The sequence below is a fragment of the Enhydra lutris genome, unplaced genomic scaffold (genome assembly GCF_002288905.1).
Source record: "Enhydra lutris kenyoni isolate GAN:26980312 unplaced genomic scaffold, ASM228890v2 scaffoldscaffold42, whole genome shotgun sequence".
Taxonomy (NCBI): domain Eukaryota; kingdom Metazoa; phylum Chordata; class Mammalia; order Carnivora; family Mustelidae; genus Enhydra; species Enhydra lutris.
This window is the reverse complement of record NW_019154126.1, coordinates 17,494,219-17,510,824: the sequence shown is the minus strand read 5'-3', so window position 1 is coordinate 17,510,824 and position 16,606 is coordinate 17,494,219. Positions and strand designations below refer to the sequence as shown.

General features: G+C 43.3%; 1 protein-coding gene across 2 annotated transcripts in view; it reads right to left on the bottom strand.

Annotated features, from left to right (window-relative positions):
- Positions 1-10,794, bottom strand: part of LOC111155590 (cyclin Y) — a 223,229-nt gene extending 212,435 nt beyond the window's left edge. Inside the window, exon 1 of one of the 2 annotated variants that reach the window (XM_022515841.1) lies at positions 10,572-10,794. In XM_022515841.1, coding sequence (XP_022371549.1) covers positions 10,572-10,725 — 154 coding nt within the window. In that variant the 5' untranslated portion in view covers positions 10,726-10,794. The remainder of the gene's footprint in view (positions 1-10,571) is intronic. The other variant, XM_022515840.1, reaches the window with a different exon arrangement.
- Between the last annotated feature and the right edge of the window lie 5,812 nt (positions 10,795-16,606).

Genomic DNA, 16,606 nt, shown 5'->3' with positions numbered 1-16,606 from the left:
CTGAAAGGGTTCCAGAATTTTATGCTAAGAAGCTAGGCTCAAGTGAATATACTTTGACATGTGAATGTGGCTAAACAAGACAAAAACCCATTTATGAATGCTACTTTGAGGAATAAAAAACCAAAAACTATACAGGCAATTTACAGACTGTCCTTCTTGACTGGACATCAGTATTGTAGTTTGACATCACATTTTTCAAACCATGTTAATCAAAGTCAGACACAGAGAGTAAGAGGAAAACACTCATTTGATGCCTTGAACTATCAACCTTTCATTCCCAAAGTGAATGCACAGATCTAGTCTGAGGACACAGGAGACTAGGGGACTAAGGATGAGGCTGCATTAAGCCATGCCTAAGAGGAGGTAGCCGGCTGCCATTTAGCAGACTAATGTCCACACTCACCTACCCACATGAGCCCTCTGCTCTCAAACTTTCACTTCGGCCCAACACTCCTTCCCACAATCCCCTTCATTCTTTCCTTCTAGTCCTGTCACGGTGTTGTCTTAGAAATATCCAGGCACAAGAATAAATTTCATTGTCAAAAAAACCCACAAATGGTCCTCAGAATATTTACTACTTAAAGATTTTATTTATTTATTTGTCAGACAGAGAGAGAGAGAGAGAGAGCAAGCGAGCGAGCGCAGGCACTAGCAGGCAGAGTGGCAGGCAGAGGTGGAGAGAGAAGCAGGCTCCCTGCGGAGCAAGGAGCCCAATGCAGGACTCAATTCCAGGATCCTGGGACCATGACCAAAGCCGAAGGCAGCAGCTTAACTGACTGAGCCACCCAGGTGTCCCAGAATATTCACTACTTAAATGAGAGAAGAAAATATTGTCTGGATAGCCAGTCTCCTGGTTTCATGTCAGAATTCCACAGGGCCTCTCCCAGCAGAACATCTCCATCAACTCGGAAAGTCACTGCCATGCTTGCTATCCACCCCAAATCGTTCTCAGGGATGCAGAGGTGCCCAGACATCACCCAATATAAAAGCAACCAATCCACTACGGAGGCCTATTCTTTACCACTCAGGGCCTTGCTGGGCTGTTGCAGTGCATGTCATGTTGTCTTGTATCTGGGTCCCCCCTGACTTGTCCCACCTTAACAATGCTGTCACAGCTCCTCCTCACCTCCTCTCTTCATGTACTTCACTTCCTAACGCCCAGGGGCTGCCAACAGCTTCATAACATGAGTTACCAAGTAACCCTCCTACTGCAGAAGAGAGCTCTACACACAGCCAAGTGTGCTCACAGAGCTTGCACGGCGCTTCAGATACATGGCCTGGCAGAAAAAGCCATCTTCCGCAGAAGCAAATGGTTTGCAAAGCAAGAATATGCTCCCCACCCCTTAAATTTATCCCTGAGTGGTTCATAATTAAAGTCACACTTTTGAATACTGGCTTTACCAGGCTTTCTCTGCACTTCCTACAAAATATAAGAAATGGAAAAATCAGATATTAGATTTATTTTATAGAAAAGATATGCTAAAATTAAAGTGAATAAACAATTTGTATCTCTTCAGTAACACCAACTTCAGCTTTCAAGAGACAGAAGGCAATCTCTAATGCTATATAAACCCTGTTTACCCATGCTTTTCAAATAAAACTACACATTAAAATAACAGCCCATCACTTACACACAGCTGGAGGCTGTGGGAAAATAAAATTATCCATATAAATTTTCAAAAGTAATGCTCACTGTAAATGAAGTAATCCTTGATGAATTTGTGAGTCTGAAATTTTTGAAACTGAATTAAACACAGCATCATGACTTCATTTCTCAACCCGGACTCTAATAGGGTACACAGAAGCCCTAAAACCTAGACTTTTAAGCAACTACACAAAGTCTGGATCCATACCTAAAAAACAGAGATAATTTAAAGGATAATTATGATTACACTTAATGGAATATCTGTAATCAATTAATACCCTAAAAGAATATAGATTCATTAATGGACAGAATACTAAATTTAGAGTGAATCCTTTTCTTGAAAGGCAAAGAACAGATGTCTTAACCCATCCATCCATGCACTAATTTCTCTGACTAATGGTAAATTTGAAAAAAGTTTGGTAAAATAAGACAAAGAGTTTACCAAATATATCAAAATACGTTTAATAACTTCTCTTTTCCCTTTTTGCCCACCAAGAGCAGACGTAACCATATACAGGAAGGAATCTGTTTAGAAAATGCTTTAAACACTACATTCCTGGTTTTGCAACACTCAGTTATATCACATATGCACTCCCATGGAGGGTATTTCCGATTCTGCCTCCTTAAAGCCAGAAGGTCTATAACCGGATGTGTCCAAAATAGAAGTGACTTGCATTTCACTGTCCAACTAAGATATGTACAAGGCTCTATGTTCTACTGAAATTTACGTACCAGTAGGTGTGTTATTATTATCTATGTATATATTTATATATTATAGGCAATATAATTATATATTATATAGTATTATATAATATATAATATATAATTAATATATTATTAATAATATATTAATATATACTATCATACCCAATGAAGCCCCACTATACATCCCAAGTAAGAAGCAAAGATCAGAAAATAATGACCCAGGAATTAAAATAACATGTACTAGTGAATGTGGCTACAGAGTAATAAAACCAGGTTATGATAATTTTTTATCAAAATCATATAACCATATAAGGGAACACTTAGCCCAGAAATGTTATAATCACCCAAACATTTTAGAACTCCTTTTTTAGAACGGAATTTTTCAGCCATACTAAAAAACAAATCAAAAATAAAAGTTTCTTTACAAAGTCAAAACTAATGTATAAAATGTCAATATTCTAACAAAGGTGAGGAAAAAAAAAAAAAAAAGATTTCAAGGTTTCCCAATCCAGTATTTAAAAGCAACCATCTTCCTGGCCAGGCAACAGAGATGCCCAGAGTGTTGTAGTTTATAGCTAACCAGCCCCAGAGATGACCTCTTTTCTCAGCTTCACCAAGAATTTCCAGGCAAAATCTTGCTGACTTGAGGTATCTGTCAATTTGTGTGTTGTCAGATGACAACACTCAGTTGGAGCTTTGAAACACCCCTTTCCTCCAAGAGTCAGACAGCAAGAGGAGCCCCTAGAAGAAGGAAAGTAAGAGAGCCAGAGGAAACAGCTACAAACAACATGAACGGCAGAGGAAGGGAAAGGAAAAGTGCGTTAGATATCTTCTGAGCTCTCTGCAGTTGTGGATCTAGGTAGACTCTCTGGAAAGAAATGGCCGCAAACAGCCCCCAATAACTTGTTTCGGGTTGCCTGAGCTCATTTCTCAGCCCATCAATTCCCCTTTACTTAAAGAAGTATTTTAACATAATAAATGTATGCATACATAATAAGCCTTAAGACCTGCTCTGATTCAAAACAAAAAACAAAAAACAAAAAAAAGACAAAACCCTGGTGGCTTCAGCCTCCATCTAAGGGTCCATATTAACATTCCTAGCAATTTACTTTCCATGACACAGTCAGGGGACTGTCTGGGTGGGATCTATTATCTCAGGAGTACCTCTGTTCACTGCAGGACATCACCGTGTGACTCGGGAGAGATGCAACCCGGAAAACTAGTATTAGAGCAGTATTCCTATTCCAAGTTCAACTACCAGCAAGCTTCACATTCAAAGGTCATACAGCTCTGTATAACCGCATCTTATCCAGTTCCAAAATTCCAGCTATCCTTCTGGCACCACCTTAAGAACACTGACTGCAGTGATATCTTTGTTAGGATAAGCCCCTTAGGCTCCCAGCTTCTCTGATTATGGAAAGTTCAAACACAATTTGTTGTAGATCTTGGAACACACTTAATATTTAATGCAAGAAAATCAACACAAGGACCATGTTCATAATAACATATATTCATCAAGTATTTTCTGGAAGCATTTTAGGCCAATTTCGATTCTCGTTTTAGGTACCTCAGGGCTTAATAAGGCTAGGCAGCATTTTTAAGCACATTCTTTTTAAGCAGAGAGAAAAGTGAGGCTCACCAAGATGGAGGGCCCACAGTAAAGGCAGAGCCATGTCTGGAACATGAGTCTCCTGATTACTGAGCTCCTGCTCTTTGCCCTCCAACACACTTCAGAGAGCTAGAGGCACATCCTGTAAACCCCCAGGAAGAGCTCATCCTGGACTTATCCTTCTTGAGTCCCACCTCATTCTTCAGCAAAGATAGAATAATGTTGAGTCTCAGAGCACAGAGAACAAACGGTGTCCTGACCAAGATTCCCAGCAACATACTACTCAACGTTTCAAGCTGACACGAAATGTGGCAGGGAAAGTGAACTCTCTGCCTCCTTGCAGGTAACAAGCTGAAAATGATACTGAATGCATGAGATCAACCGCTGTGGACTCACCCCGGCTGCCTTCTTGTTGACTCACGAGAGGATTCGTACTTTGAAGTATGACAGGCATGATACCGTCAATAACACTCTTGTGAAAATAGCAAATGCTGCTTCCTTCAAGAAAGCCCAATAGGACACAACTGGAGCCAAATTTCTGACCCTATGTGACTAAAACAGAATTTCAAAGCCACTTACATGTCTTGCATCTTGTTTCTTTTTTTCCTTTTGGTTCTACCCTTTCCTAGATAGGAATGAATTTAATCTTTGTGTTAGTTTCATCCAGCCAGAAATGTGAGAGTAATTCATCTCAAGATGATAAAGACAATGAGCTTTGTAGAAAAGAGTGAAAATATCTACCATTCTATAAGATTATTTAATCTTCACTCCTCTCAAAAAGTAAGCAGTAAAGTAAAAATCCTAATCACAAAGTATTGCTAGCTCAAAGCATATAGGCAATGAATGAATGTCTTAAAACAAAGTGGGCATGGGCCAGGCATGAGGATAGGGGGTCAGTTTCTAGACCCAGGTCACTCCCTAAGTAGCTGTCACAGAGTAGTTGAGATATGGGGCTCTAGCAAGTGATAACAGATTGAATTCCAACTCTGACACTAACCAGCTATGAAACCTTGAGCAAATTTCTTAACTTTCCAGTCTCAATTTCTTTACTGTAAAATAGGAACGATATAGATTTTAAAAAGACAATACAAGTCAAGTAATTAGCATAGCACTTGGCCCAAAGTTAACACACAGTAAATCCTACTACCCTTGTCCATGACCTACATGACCTGGGCAAGAGACTGCCCCTCTCAAGATACAGTTTCCTTATCTGTAAAATGAAGATGGGGAGCAAACAACTCCACGATTCTAAACTAGAGAGGAAAATAAGTAAAGGTCATGAAATCTTCATTGGTGCTTTGGAGAATGGCGCTCTCCACAAACCTTTTAAGTGCACCTCTCCATACTGCCTAATGTGCGCCAGTCCATGCTTGGTCAGGGTGTCTTCACAAATCTTGCAGGCGGTGCAGCTGATAAATCTTAGTCTGGAATTAAAGTCCACAGGTATGGGTTTTGTCCAGCAGGCTGGAAATGGTAAGTGGGTCTGACACACAAGAAGAAACCCAAAGAGATGAGGTTGTAGAGAGCCAAAGAAACCAAGGGCAGTAATTTAAGCTAATTCTGTAACAGGTGCTTAGCTCATAAATTGCTCCTTTGTCTCCCCCCCTTGTAACAGTGAGTGTACTTTTTCCCCATTATCCTTCCCTGACCTAGGATGAGCCCCTTCGGCTTCCAGTTTCTCTGACTACAGAAGTTAAAACATCATTTGCTGTATATCTTAGAACACTTCACAATTAATAAAGAAAATCACCAGGAGTAGCTAAGTTCATAATTACCTATGTTCATGTTGTACTTTTTGGTTTATTAACTATTTTGGCCTCATTTTGATCTTTAAGGATTTAAGGCCACAGCTAAAGCCATTCATCTTAAGAGATAAGGAAAAAGACTAAACATATCACACTGTTAAAGAGACTACAATTAGCCATGATTTGTTTTGGTATAGGTTTTTTTTTTTTTTCCTTTTGTGATGCTTTAAACCCTTAAGTTTCATTTTCAGGGTTTCACTCTACCTGCTACCTCTCAGGTTAAAACACAAACAAACCGAAACGTTTCATATCCACTCTACTTTCATTATTACAAGTCTCAGTCTTTCTCTACTTCCCTCCTGTTCTTCTTATGCAATAAATATACATGATGTACTCTAACTCCAATGTCCGTAAGTTGCTGACTTCACTCATTCATTCAAACAAATATAAAGTGTCTTCAGGATAAAAGACCCTTAGGGAAACAAAATGAATCAGCAAACAAAACGAAAATGTTCTACTGAAATTTACGTACCAGTAGGTGCGTTATTATTATCTATGTATATATTTACATATTATAGGCAATATGTAAGAAGTAATAATTCAAAGAATGTATACTAGGATTGCTGATGGGCTAATAGGAGAGATGTTAAAGGGGGCCATCAGGAAGGCCTCACTGAAAAGATGAGGCATGAACCAAGACTGAAGGCAGTTGAGAGAGCCAAGAGGAAACACGGAAAAACATTCCAGGCAAAGGGACAGAGCAAAGGCCCTGGTGTGAGAGCATGTCAGGTGTATTCAAGGAACAGCACTGAAGGATGCCAGTGTGGCTAGAGTGAGCTGGCAAGTTGAGTGAGGAAGGCAGGCAGATCACACATGGCCTTGAACTCCATCCATGGTAAAAGTCCATTGTAAAACTTTTACTGGATATGAAATAAGGAGTCACTGCAGTTTTTGAGCAGAGGACCCACACATTAAAGTTCATAAAAGGCTCTCACCATGGTTGCCATGCTTGTTTGAGAACAGACTGTAGTGGGCAAGGGTAGAAGCAGGGCTATCAGTTGGGTATCTTAGCTGAGACAAGCAGCAGGAGGGGTTTTGAGGAGTGTTTGGATTCTGGATATATTTTGAAGGTTGAGAGCCATTTTCTAGCAGACTGAATACAGGATGTTGGAAAAATTGGATTGTCAAAGAAGACAGCTGAGCTACAAAGGATGAAATTGCTAGCAATTATTTTGAGGCAAAACCGTAAGTGACACTTTGGCACAGATGTTACAGGCATTCTATCCTGATTTACTTAGTCTCATCAAATTTTAAATTCTCTTTAAGTCCACCCCTCTTTCTCTCCTCCCACAGCAATAATCTAATCAGGAAAGGCCAGTTTATTAAAGATACGTGATGTTTCTTCTCAGAGAAACTGTGGCTATGACTATAAAGACAGATACCCTCTCCCAGAAAGCAACCCCAGGACTAGTAAATGTGCGGTGGCTTGCTAGTCAAGCAACAATGGAAAGTACCCATGTGTCCATTACTGGCTGTATGACTGTAGGCAACTCGTTTTTCCTCTCTCTGCCTCATTTTTTGTGTTAAAGTAAGGATAATATTATCCATAGGGTTATTGTGAATACTAAATGACTAAAGAGATATCAAGCAGTTAGAGCAGCATTTGGCACAGAATAAACACTATATAATGGCTGCAAATATTACTATCATTGTCATTAAGTCCTTTTGTTAATTCTCAATCTCAGAAGATTTTTACGAGAAATAATAGCTAGGGAGGTGATGAGTCTAATACACATTTCCAAAAACATGAATAATCTAATACTAAGGTACACTTGAGTTCAAAGACAGGGCAAGTTGCTGGTAGGTGTCATGGAAGCCTAACTGCCTTAACTCAGTCCTGAAATATTACAGGACAAATAGTACCCACTGTATGTTTTGGGCAGGGAAAACATGGATTCAAACCTCATATCTCTGTGATTTTAAGAAACTGACCTATCACAGAAGCCCCATGAACTTCTCTGAACCTTTCAATTCTAGTTGTCTAAGATGTCTCTAAGGATAAAGATGGTACTTGAGCACTTTGGCTTTTGTGATATATTCAAGAATGCTTCAGCTATAGTTTTTAAATGTTTACTAATCATCTATCAATATAATTCAGAAGTTACAATCTATACCTATTTCTATATGCTATTTAACTTAAACAAGTCTGTTCTCTTCTCCCAGCTTCTGACACTGAATCAATTTCTACAGAAAATGTCCCTGAACAGACTTACCCAGCCAGGGATTCTCAACCCTACCTGCATCTCCGAATTACCTGGAGAACTTTAAACATATTAATGCCAAGGCCCAGTCCTAGATTTCTGGTGTAACTGAAACCAATGCTGAGAACCACAGATAGGTAAACCCTAGAAGTATTACCTATTGAATTTGGCGAGACAGAAAGAATATTGTTTAAATAGTGAATCAGCCAGTCTTACACAACGTTGATAGGCAAAAACATTTGGAAATAATTTCTCCATGTTATGCACTAATATTGGGAAGAGGCTTTATTTTTACATCATGAATTAGGAAAATACAGACAAAAGGAAGATTAATGTTTCTTAGAGCCATGCTGCATACTATTATTGACTATAAAGAGGAAACGGGGTGGGGCTGGGGAGGGGAAGAGTAATTATAACCAGGTATTTGGCAGTAAGTCTTAGAAGGATTTTGCCAGAGAAAAATAGACTAGTATTGTGTGTTACTTCATTTGAAAGAAATCTCAGTTTTGGTCATCAAGTCAGCTTTCAGAAAACATTTGGAAGACCACCAACTCTTGCTTTGTTAGGTCAGGATAGTGTAAGAGACTCTAGGGCAGGTTAAAAAGATTTCTAACCTAAGTTCATAGTGTCTCTTTACCCCAGAACTCAATTCATAAGATGGTGCTAGTTTAAACCCAGAAATGTTAATTCACTATTTAAACAATATTCTCTGGGGTAATGGCTTTCTATAATAAACTCATTCATTCATTTATTTATTCCTTTTAAAAAAAAAAACACTTATTAAATATTTACTGTATGCTAGACATATCCTCCAGATGCTTGGACCATATCAGTGATCAAGACACCAGAACTTGGGATGCCTGGGTGGCTCAGTCAGTTAAGCTACTGCCTTTGGCTCAGGCCACAATCCCAGGTCCTTGCTCCGCAGGGAGCCTGCTTCTCTCTCAGCCTCAGCCTGCTGCTGTTCCTGCTTGTGTGTGCGCGCACGCTCACGCTCTCTCTCTCTCTCTCTCTCTCTCTGACAAATAAATAAATAAAATCTTAAAAAAAAAAAAAGACAGACTTCTCTCTCTGACAAATAAATAAATAAATAAAATCTTAAAAAAAAAAAGACAGACCTCTCTCTCTGACAAATAAATAAATAAAATCTTAAAAAAAAAAAAAGACCAGACCTTAATATCCTTCCAGATGCCTTTAAATGCATGAATTTAAAGTGTAACTGTAGTTCAAAGACATCTAAAGAGATTAAGATATTTTCTAAACTTGAAATATAATGTAGAACCCTAATTTACTAAGTGCCTACTGTAAACCAAATGTTCTATTAGTCCCTTTAATATATGGTACTCATTTAATAAACTTGCTGTCCTGCAGAGATGACATTACTATTTAGAAGAAATTAAGAGACCAAACAATGAGAAAATTCTTTCCCTTAACAGAGTTTAAATTTCCACACTAGAGGGAATTCTCCATCCTAAAGTTGTCAAGAATGGGACTTATCACAAAGTTGTGTCAATTCATTCACACAAGAAATTTTTTCATCTTAGTTCAACTATATCAACTGGGAGAAGACTTGGGGTTTAAAAAAAGAAAAACCACGTTATCACAAGAATACATTTCCAATTTCACATTTTTTTAAGTTGAAATTATGCAAACTGTGTTTCAAGCATGATGCAGAAACTACCTATCCATATTAAGCCACATACCTTAAGGACAAATTAGTACTAATGGATCTACTGTGGGACATAAATAAACACACATTACTAGGTGCAGTGATCAGTCCTTTAACTTTATAAACACCAGACCAAACATCACTCAGTTCAGTCAGAAATCCACAGGACTGTAATTCTGCCCCAAGCAAAAACTGGGTGACAACCCAAAGATGTCTCCAAACCATTTTGATAATAATTGAGTTTGTAGTTTCGTTTTGTTTTTTTCAGTTTTCAGGTGAAGCTATTTGACTCCAATCCCGCACACACACAAAAATCCTTTTTTAAGTTTTTAACGGAAATAAGGAACTGCCAATTGGGATCAATATGTAAGTTTCCGTGGGGAAGCTGATACACAACAACCCTGTTCTCCCAACTCCAGGCAGAGACTAATTCCAAAATGGGATTCACTCTTCCTTTACGCCAGGGATCATCCATTCTCTTCGCCTTCTAAAGGACAAACGAGCTCACCATTCCCGGGAATAACTTGGCTTATGGCTACGTTCACACAGTGCCTGGGACGCAGGCTCTCGGGGCGGGGGCACCTCAGCACTGGCCACTCAAGTCTGGACAAGGGCCAGCTCTTGTCGCCTCTCGACCTGCACCCCTCCGCCCCCGCGGTACTCCCGAGCCTCCCGCTGGCAAAGTTTCCCCGCCGCTCGCTCGGGGGTACAAGCCAGGACGCCGCTGGGGGTCTCCGGGACCCCGGAGCTCCCGGGGTTACGGGGACCAAGAACCGGTCCTGCCCTGATTACAGAAGCAGGGTAAGAAAGCCACAGCAGCCTCGGCCACACAAACGCGGGGTGCAGACAGAGCACGGCGGATGCGGGAGGGTTGTGGGGACGTCAGGAGGAGGCTCGCGAGGCCGCCGCCCCGCGACCCGGACTCGCCCGCGCTCACCGTCGATGTTCTCCCGGTCGCTGATGTGCTGCAGGTTGCAGCCTGTGTCCTCGCGGCTCAGGTCCGTGTCGGGCCGGTAGGACTCCAGCCGGGAGTGGGTATTCCTCCGGAGCTTGGGGCTGGACGACACGCAGCACGAGGTAGTGTTCCCCATCTTCGGTGGCCCCCAGACTCCTGCTGCTCTCGCCTTCCTCCCGGTCCCCGGGAGCGGGGCGCGGGCGGGCGCGGGGCGCGGGCGGCGGGGGCGTGGAGGGGAGACCCGCCCGCCCGCCGCCGCGGGAGGGGGCGGAAGCCTCGGCCGGCCCCCGGGTCAGCAGCGGCGGCGGCGGCGGGGCCTCGCCATGGGCGGCGGCGGCGGCGACGAGCGGGCGGCGGCCCCGGCTCCCCCGGTTCCCCTTCGGACTCCGCACTCGCCCGCCCTGATCCGGCGGGCCTGTCCGCGGCGGAGGAGCGCTCGGGTCCGCGCGACTGCGGCCGCCGAGCCTAGCTCACCCCGCCGCGGCCATGGCGGGCGGCGCCGCGCAGGCCGCCTTCCCGCCCCCCCGCAGCGCTTCCCGGTCGGCGCCCGAGTCCCCGGCGGCGGCGGCGGCCTCCGCAAGAGGTTCCGGTTCAAGCGGGGGAGCCGCGTGTCCGTGCGGGGCGGAACGGCGGGCGGGCGTGGGCACAGCTCTCCGCCCGGCGCGGCAAAGCCCGGTGCTGCCCGCGAGGATGCTCGGGCGCCCTCCCCCGCCGCCGGCGCCCGCCCCCGCCGCAGCCCCCGCCCCGCCCCGTCGCCGCCTCTTCCCTCTGCCCTGGAAGCAGATCGGCGGCCGAGAAGGGAGGTCCCGTGCCAGCGCGGCCCCGCGCAGAGTGTGGGGTCGGGGCCGGGCGTCGGGGCCGGGGGTCGCGCTTCACGCAGGCAGGCGTGAGAGCCACAGACCGCGCGGTTGGAAGCTCAGCGTCTCGATGCCCTTCCTCTCCCGCTCTCCGCGTCCTCCACCTCTCCCCGGCCTAACGCTGGGACGACAGATGTGTGCGGCCGGCCTGCGCCGCTCGGGGGCCGGCGGGGTCCCCCGGGGCGTGGAGAAGGGCGGGAGCGGCGGGGGCGCAGCCGAGAAGCCTGAGGGAGGGCTGGGAGCACGCGGAGGGTGGGGATGCGGCCGCCTCCCTGGTTTGCGCGGGGGCTGTGTTTCTCTCACACCGGGGTGGGGGGGGGCGGGGGGTGGAGAAGGGGTTCTTTTATTTTGAAAGTATTTAAAAGGAGACTGGACCTTGATTTGGCACTTCTCGCTTCTATTTTGAGTTTTGCCAGGACTTGATGGTGACCTTGTTTTAAGCCGTGAGATAAAGCTGGGGGACCCCTGAGCTACATTAATGTCGAATTAGCTGCAGTGTTTTGAGTTTCTAGGAAATTAATGTGAAATAGAGATAGATAACTTAACAGCTCTCTTTTGCTTTTCAGTGCTGTGCGGTTTTGTCTTGCTGAGACCAGCCTGACCCGAAGCATGTTAGCTAAGATAAAGGTATGTGAAAGTGCCTGGCTTACGTGAGATGTTCAGTAAATCGTGGGGCTCCATTCCCTCCCAGCATCCCAGAATGACCTTCTTGCCTAAAGTGGCAGAAATAACCTTTCCACTCTTTTTCCAAATAGTCAATGAAGGAGTCATGAGAAGATTCAGGGGGAAAAATGACTTTGAACACAAAAGATATGGTGCAACGCTCTTAATTTTGTATCTGAGGAAACCGAAGTCGAGAAAGTTGAAAGTGCCTTGGTTGGCCCAAGGTCCCAGTACAAGTTAGTGACAGATGGAAATACTGAAAAGGGAGAAAAGGAGTAAGGAAACTTAATACTCACATAGCATTAGCAACGTGTGGACAACTTGCCTGAGGGGTTATACTTAAATTTCATTTAATTCTCGATATCTAGGCTTTTTTTTTTTTTTACAACCTGTGCTGTCTCTGTCTTGCACTCATGTTTATACATTTATTAGTCAATAATCAAAAAAACTTCATGCTCTGAGCTAGATTAATGCCATTTGTTGCAATAAGTGGCAGATGTCCTTGGAAAATAAATGGCAGCAAAGTGCTGATGTTGACAAGATGAGAAAGGACATGTAAAAGACCATTTCAAAGAATTGCAGCCCTGAAAAGGTGGGTAAATATCAACGAGACAAAATAATACTCTATGTTAAGGCAGTTTTGACCTTATTGCTTCTCAGGAAAGTTTGAATGGGACATAACTGCAAGTCAGTGAATGCGTATATTCACATTTTCAGGGCTATAGTGTATGGTTAAGATGGATAAAAATTGGGACAGGGGTTATCATATTGTCTGTTCTGATTGCTGTTTTGTAATTGGGCCACTATAAACATCCAAATACTGAATCATAGGTGTATGGCATATCCACTTAGGCATATTAAATAATCCTCATTTGATTGTAGAGTTTATAATATTGTATCAGTGATGGGCTTTGAAGGGTTTAAGAGGAGAGGCAGAAGAATAGCTGTCTGCAAGCTTCCTGTGCTGGCGGGTCGTCGGGCAGTGTTAACTAAAAAGAGCATCTGGAGGTGAGGAAAGACAGGACTGGGGGTCAGGGTAGACACAGACTTTTGCCAAAAGATCGACAGCTGTCGGTCTGCAGGGGCTTTTCTGTCCCTTTGACACTCGTGCCATGTTGCCTTTAGGAATGCATCTGTTGGACTTACACGGAAGTGGGACTTTTGGTCACCAGGCCCAGGACTAGTGCTAAAGCCTCATCAGTGACTTTCCTGAGTGCCACACACACCCCCAACACACACACACACACACACACACACACACACACACACGCTTCAAACTCCTCCGAGCAAAGACACCGCCTCTTTGAAACACAGTGACACTTTAGGAGAGCTTGCAGAAGCAGTGATGCCAAGATGAAAATGAAATGTGTTATTTATTAAATACCTGCTAGAAGCCATGCTATGTACTAAGTATGTTTTTACATCTAAGCCTATGCTGTTTCCCACATTTTATGCATAAAGACACTTTAATACTGATAATCAGACTACTGAAAAAAGGCCTAAGTGGAGATATTAACCTTGGTTCTGACTGCTAAGTCCATAAGCTCCCCCCCTCAGCTGTATCACCCAAACACCTCCTGCCCCCTTCAGGTATCATTGAACAGGAAGGGAACAAAGGGAGATTAGAATAATGAGAGAAGAAATCTGCAAAAGTTTTGAGTGGAAAAGAGATTCTTGTGTTGCTTCTCTCCTTTATTCTCTTCTTGAAGGAAGCTTGCATTGACTGTTTAGGACTAGTTTTAGACTTGAAGAGAGGGGATCTTATTTCTGTGGGCCCCGCCCTTCTGACAAGAGTAAGTAGATAGGCAAGAAGGTTGAAGAGAAGCATATGCAGAAATGTGCATTTAGCCAGTGCCTTTGACATTGCATCACTTGGGAATCTAAATGCAAGGACACTTCGTCAATAGAGTAAATCTAGCCCAGGATTGGGACCAGAGGGAGAGAGGGAAGGTGAGCACTGCAACCCAAGGCCCTCATCCTCGAGAGAACATCAACCTGGATATACTCATAACCAACCCTGCTCTTTAAGTAGAAAGAATCATTTGGGTATTTTTTCCCTTCACCTTTCTCTGTAATTACTATTTAAGATTTTGGTCGTTGTGGGACACCTGGGTGGCTCAGTTAGTTACACGTCTGCTCAGGTCATGATCCCAAGGTCCTGGGATTGAGTCCCTCATTGGGCTCTTGCTCAGCACAGAACCTGCTTCTCCCTCTGCCTGCCGCTCCCCCTGTTTGTACGCTGTCTGTCTCTCTCTCTCTCTCTCTCTCTATCTCTGGCATGTAAATAAATAATCTTAAAAAAGAGTTTTGGTCATTGTGAAGAGATGAGTATGGAAACTCAGGTGAACAACCTAAGTCATTGCTCTTCAAATTTTCTTTTTAGCAGTAGGAGTTTTTTTTTTTTTTTAAACAAAATTTTCAGTGGAACCACAAACATATGATTGATATTAATATTAACCTATAAAATTATAAAAGGCAGGCTATTAAGAAAAAGCTACCTTAATTGAATCAGGTAGACCATAATTATGGTCTTACTCAGTCACACTTATATCCATGAAATATGAATCACCCCCTAGAATACAGAAAACACTGAGCCAGGTTAACCCAGAGCCTGGAGTTTTGGTCAAAAGGAAGAAAAATGGATAGAGTCTTAGGAAAAAAAAAAAACCTTCCCAGAGTATATCTGCCCTTATCACCTGGTAACCAGTTTCCTGTGTTAGTTACTCAACATTTGTAAGGCAGTAAAGGAAAAACCAAGACCCTTTGTTGTACCACCAGTGTTCTTCCTGTCACCATCTTATTTTCCAGGGACCTCCCCTCCAGATAAGGCCTCCATCTAGTACTTGAAGCTAGGCAATGAAAAAATATAAACAGCTATTGGGGAAGTCTTTCCTTTGATAGCCACTTGACCTTGACCAATGTAAGTGATTTATTTATTGAAAAAACATTTCTTAAAAGTATACTGAGTCAGGCACCTTAGGGATACAAAAATGGATAAGATTTAGTTCTTACCCTTGAGAAACTCATCATCTGGTAAAGTAAACAGTTAAAGATCAGGTGTAGAATATGTCCAGCAATGTGAATAATTGTAGTCAATTAGTGGTAAAGTCTGAAGATTACCAAGACTGCTACCTATATTAAAAAGCTCTCTTGCCTGTAGTTAGATCTAAAATTCCACTATGGGAGATTTACTCCTGTGAAGTAAAGAATTTTTTTAAGATATTTATTTGTTTGACGGAGATCACAAGTAGGGAGAGAGGCAGGGGGGCGGGGGAGTGGGGGAGTGGGGAGCAGCCTCCCCGCTGAGCAGAGAGCCTGATGCAGGACTCATTCCCAGGACCCTGGAATCATGACCTGAGCCGAAGGCAGAGGCTTTAACCCACTGACCCACCCAGGCGCCCCTGAAGTAAAGAAATAGGTTCCAGAGGTTGTCAGAATGAAAATTCCCACCATCAGTTAAAGATGGCTAATAGATTTAAACACTGATGCTAAGTCCCTTGGAATAGAGTAACTGCCAGGAACAATGTGTTAAGTAAGATTCTTAAGGTCATACTCCAGCCCAAAGGAAAGAATGCTGCCATAAGGAAAGGAGGATGAGGAGAAGATAGCACTGGTGCCATGAGTAAAACTTTAGTTTTTGAAACCAATACTGAAGCTAGGGACAGCCATGGTCTCTGAGTTTCTGGGCAGAGGCCCACTTGGAAGCTGATTTATCTATCATGCAACTGAGAATCCACCTCCTGTCCCCAGACTAACCAGCCTTAAGAAGTCTAATCTCTCTCTTGCCCTTGTCAAACTCTTACCTGCTTTATCATACCTCCATGCTGACCAACAAGAGATATGGTAAAGGTATATGCAGTCTCTAAGAACTAGGTTGTACTTTTGATAAGGCAAATCCCAGCATCTCACAGCGTCAGACTGGGAGAGGCTCTTCTCCAACCCGTGTCAGTCCCCCATCTTCCTTTTTATGGAGCCCTCCATTTTGTGAGGACCTCGGAGATGATAGCTGGCCATGTGACTAAGTGTGGCCAATGATTTGTGAGTGGAATCTTAGAAGAAAACTCTGCGAAGGTGTTTCCTCTTCTCTGCTTCTTGGAATGTGGACATGATGGCTGGAATTCTAGTGCATACTTTGGAATACCAGCTGACCTTGCAGATGAAAGACATGAACTAAGATATGTCCCCGTATGCTTGTTTTACATGAAAGAAATAAATTATGTTGTATAAGCCATGGTTATTTTGAATTCCCAAGAAATATGCAGCCAAATCTGATCCTGATTTGGCAAGGATTTTGTATTATCCTTTGATACAGTCCTGTGTGTCTGTGTCAGCAGTTTTCACTGATTGGCCCTGAGATGATGGGGACTCTGACTAGAACGGTGCAGTCATCTTATGTCCTTGGCTCTCCATCGCAGAATTGAGGTTGGAATGGGAAAATGCAGTAGGCAGGTTCTGGAGTCAAGATTAGATTTTGTGGCAAAAAGAAGTTGTTTCTCC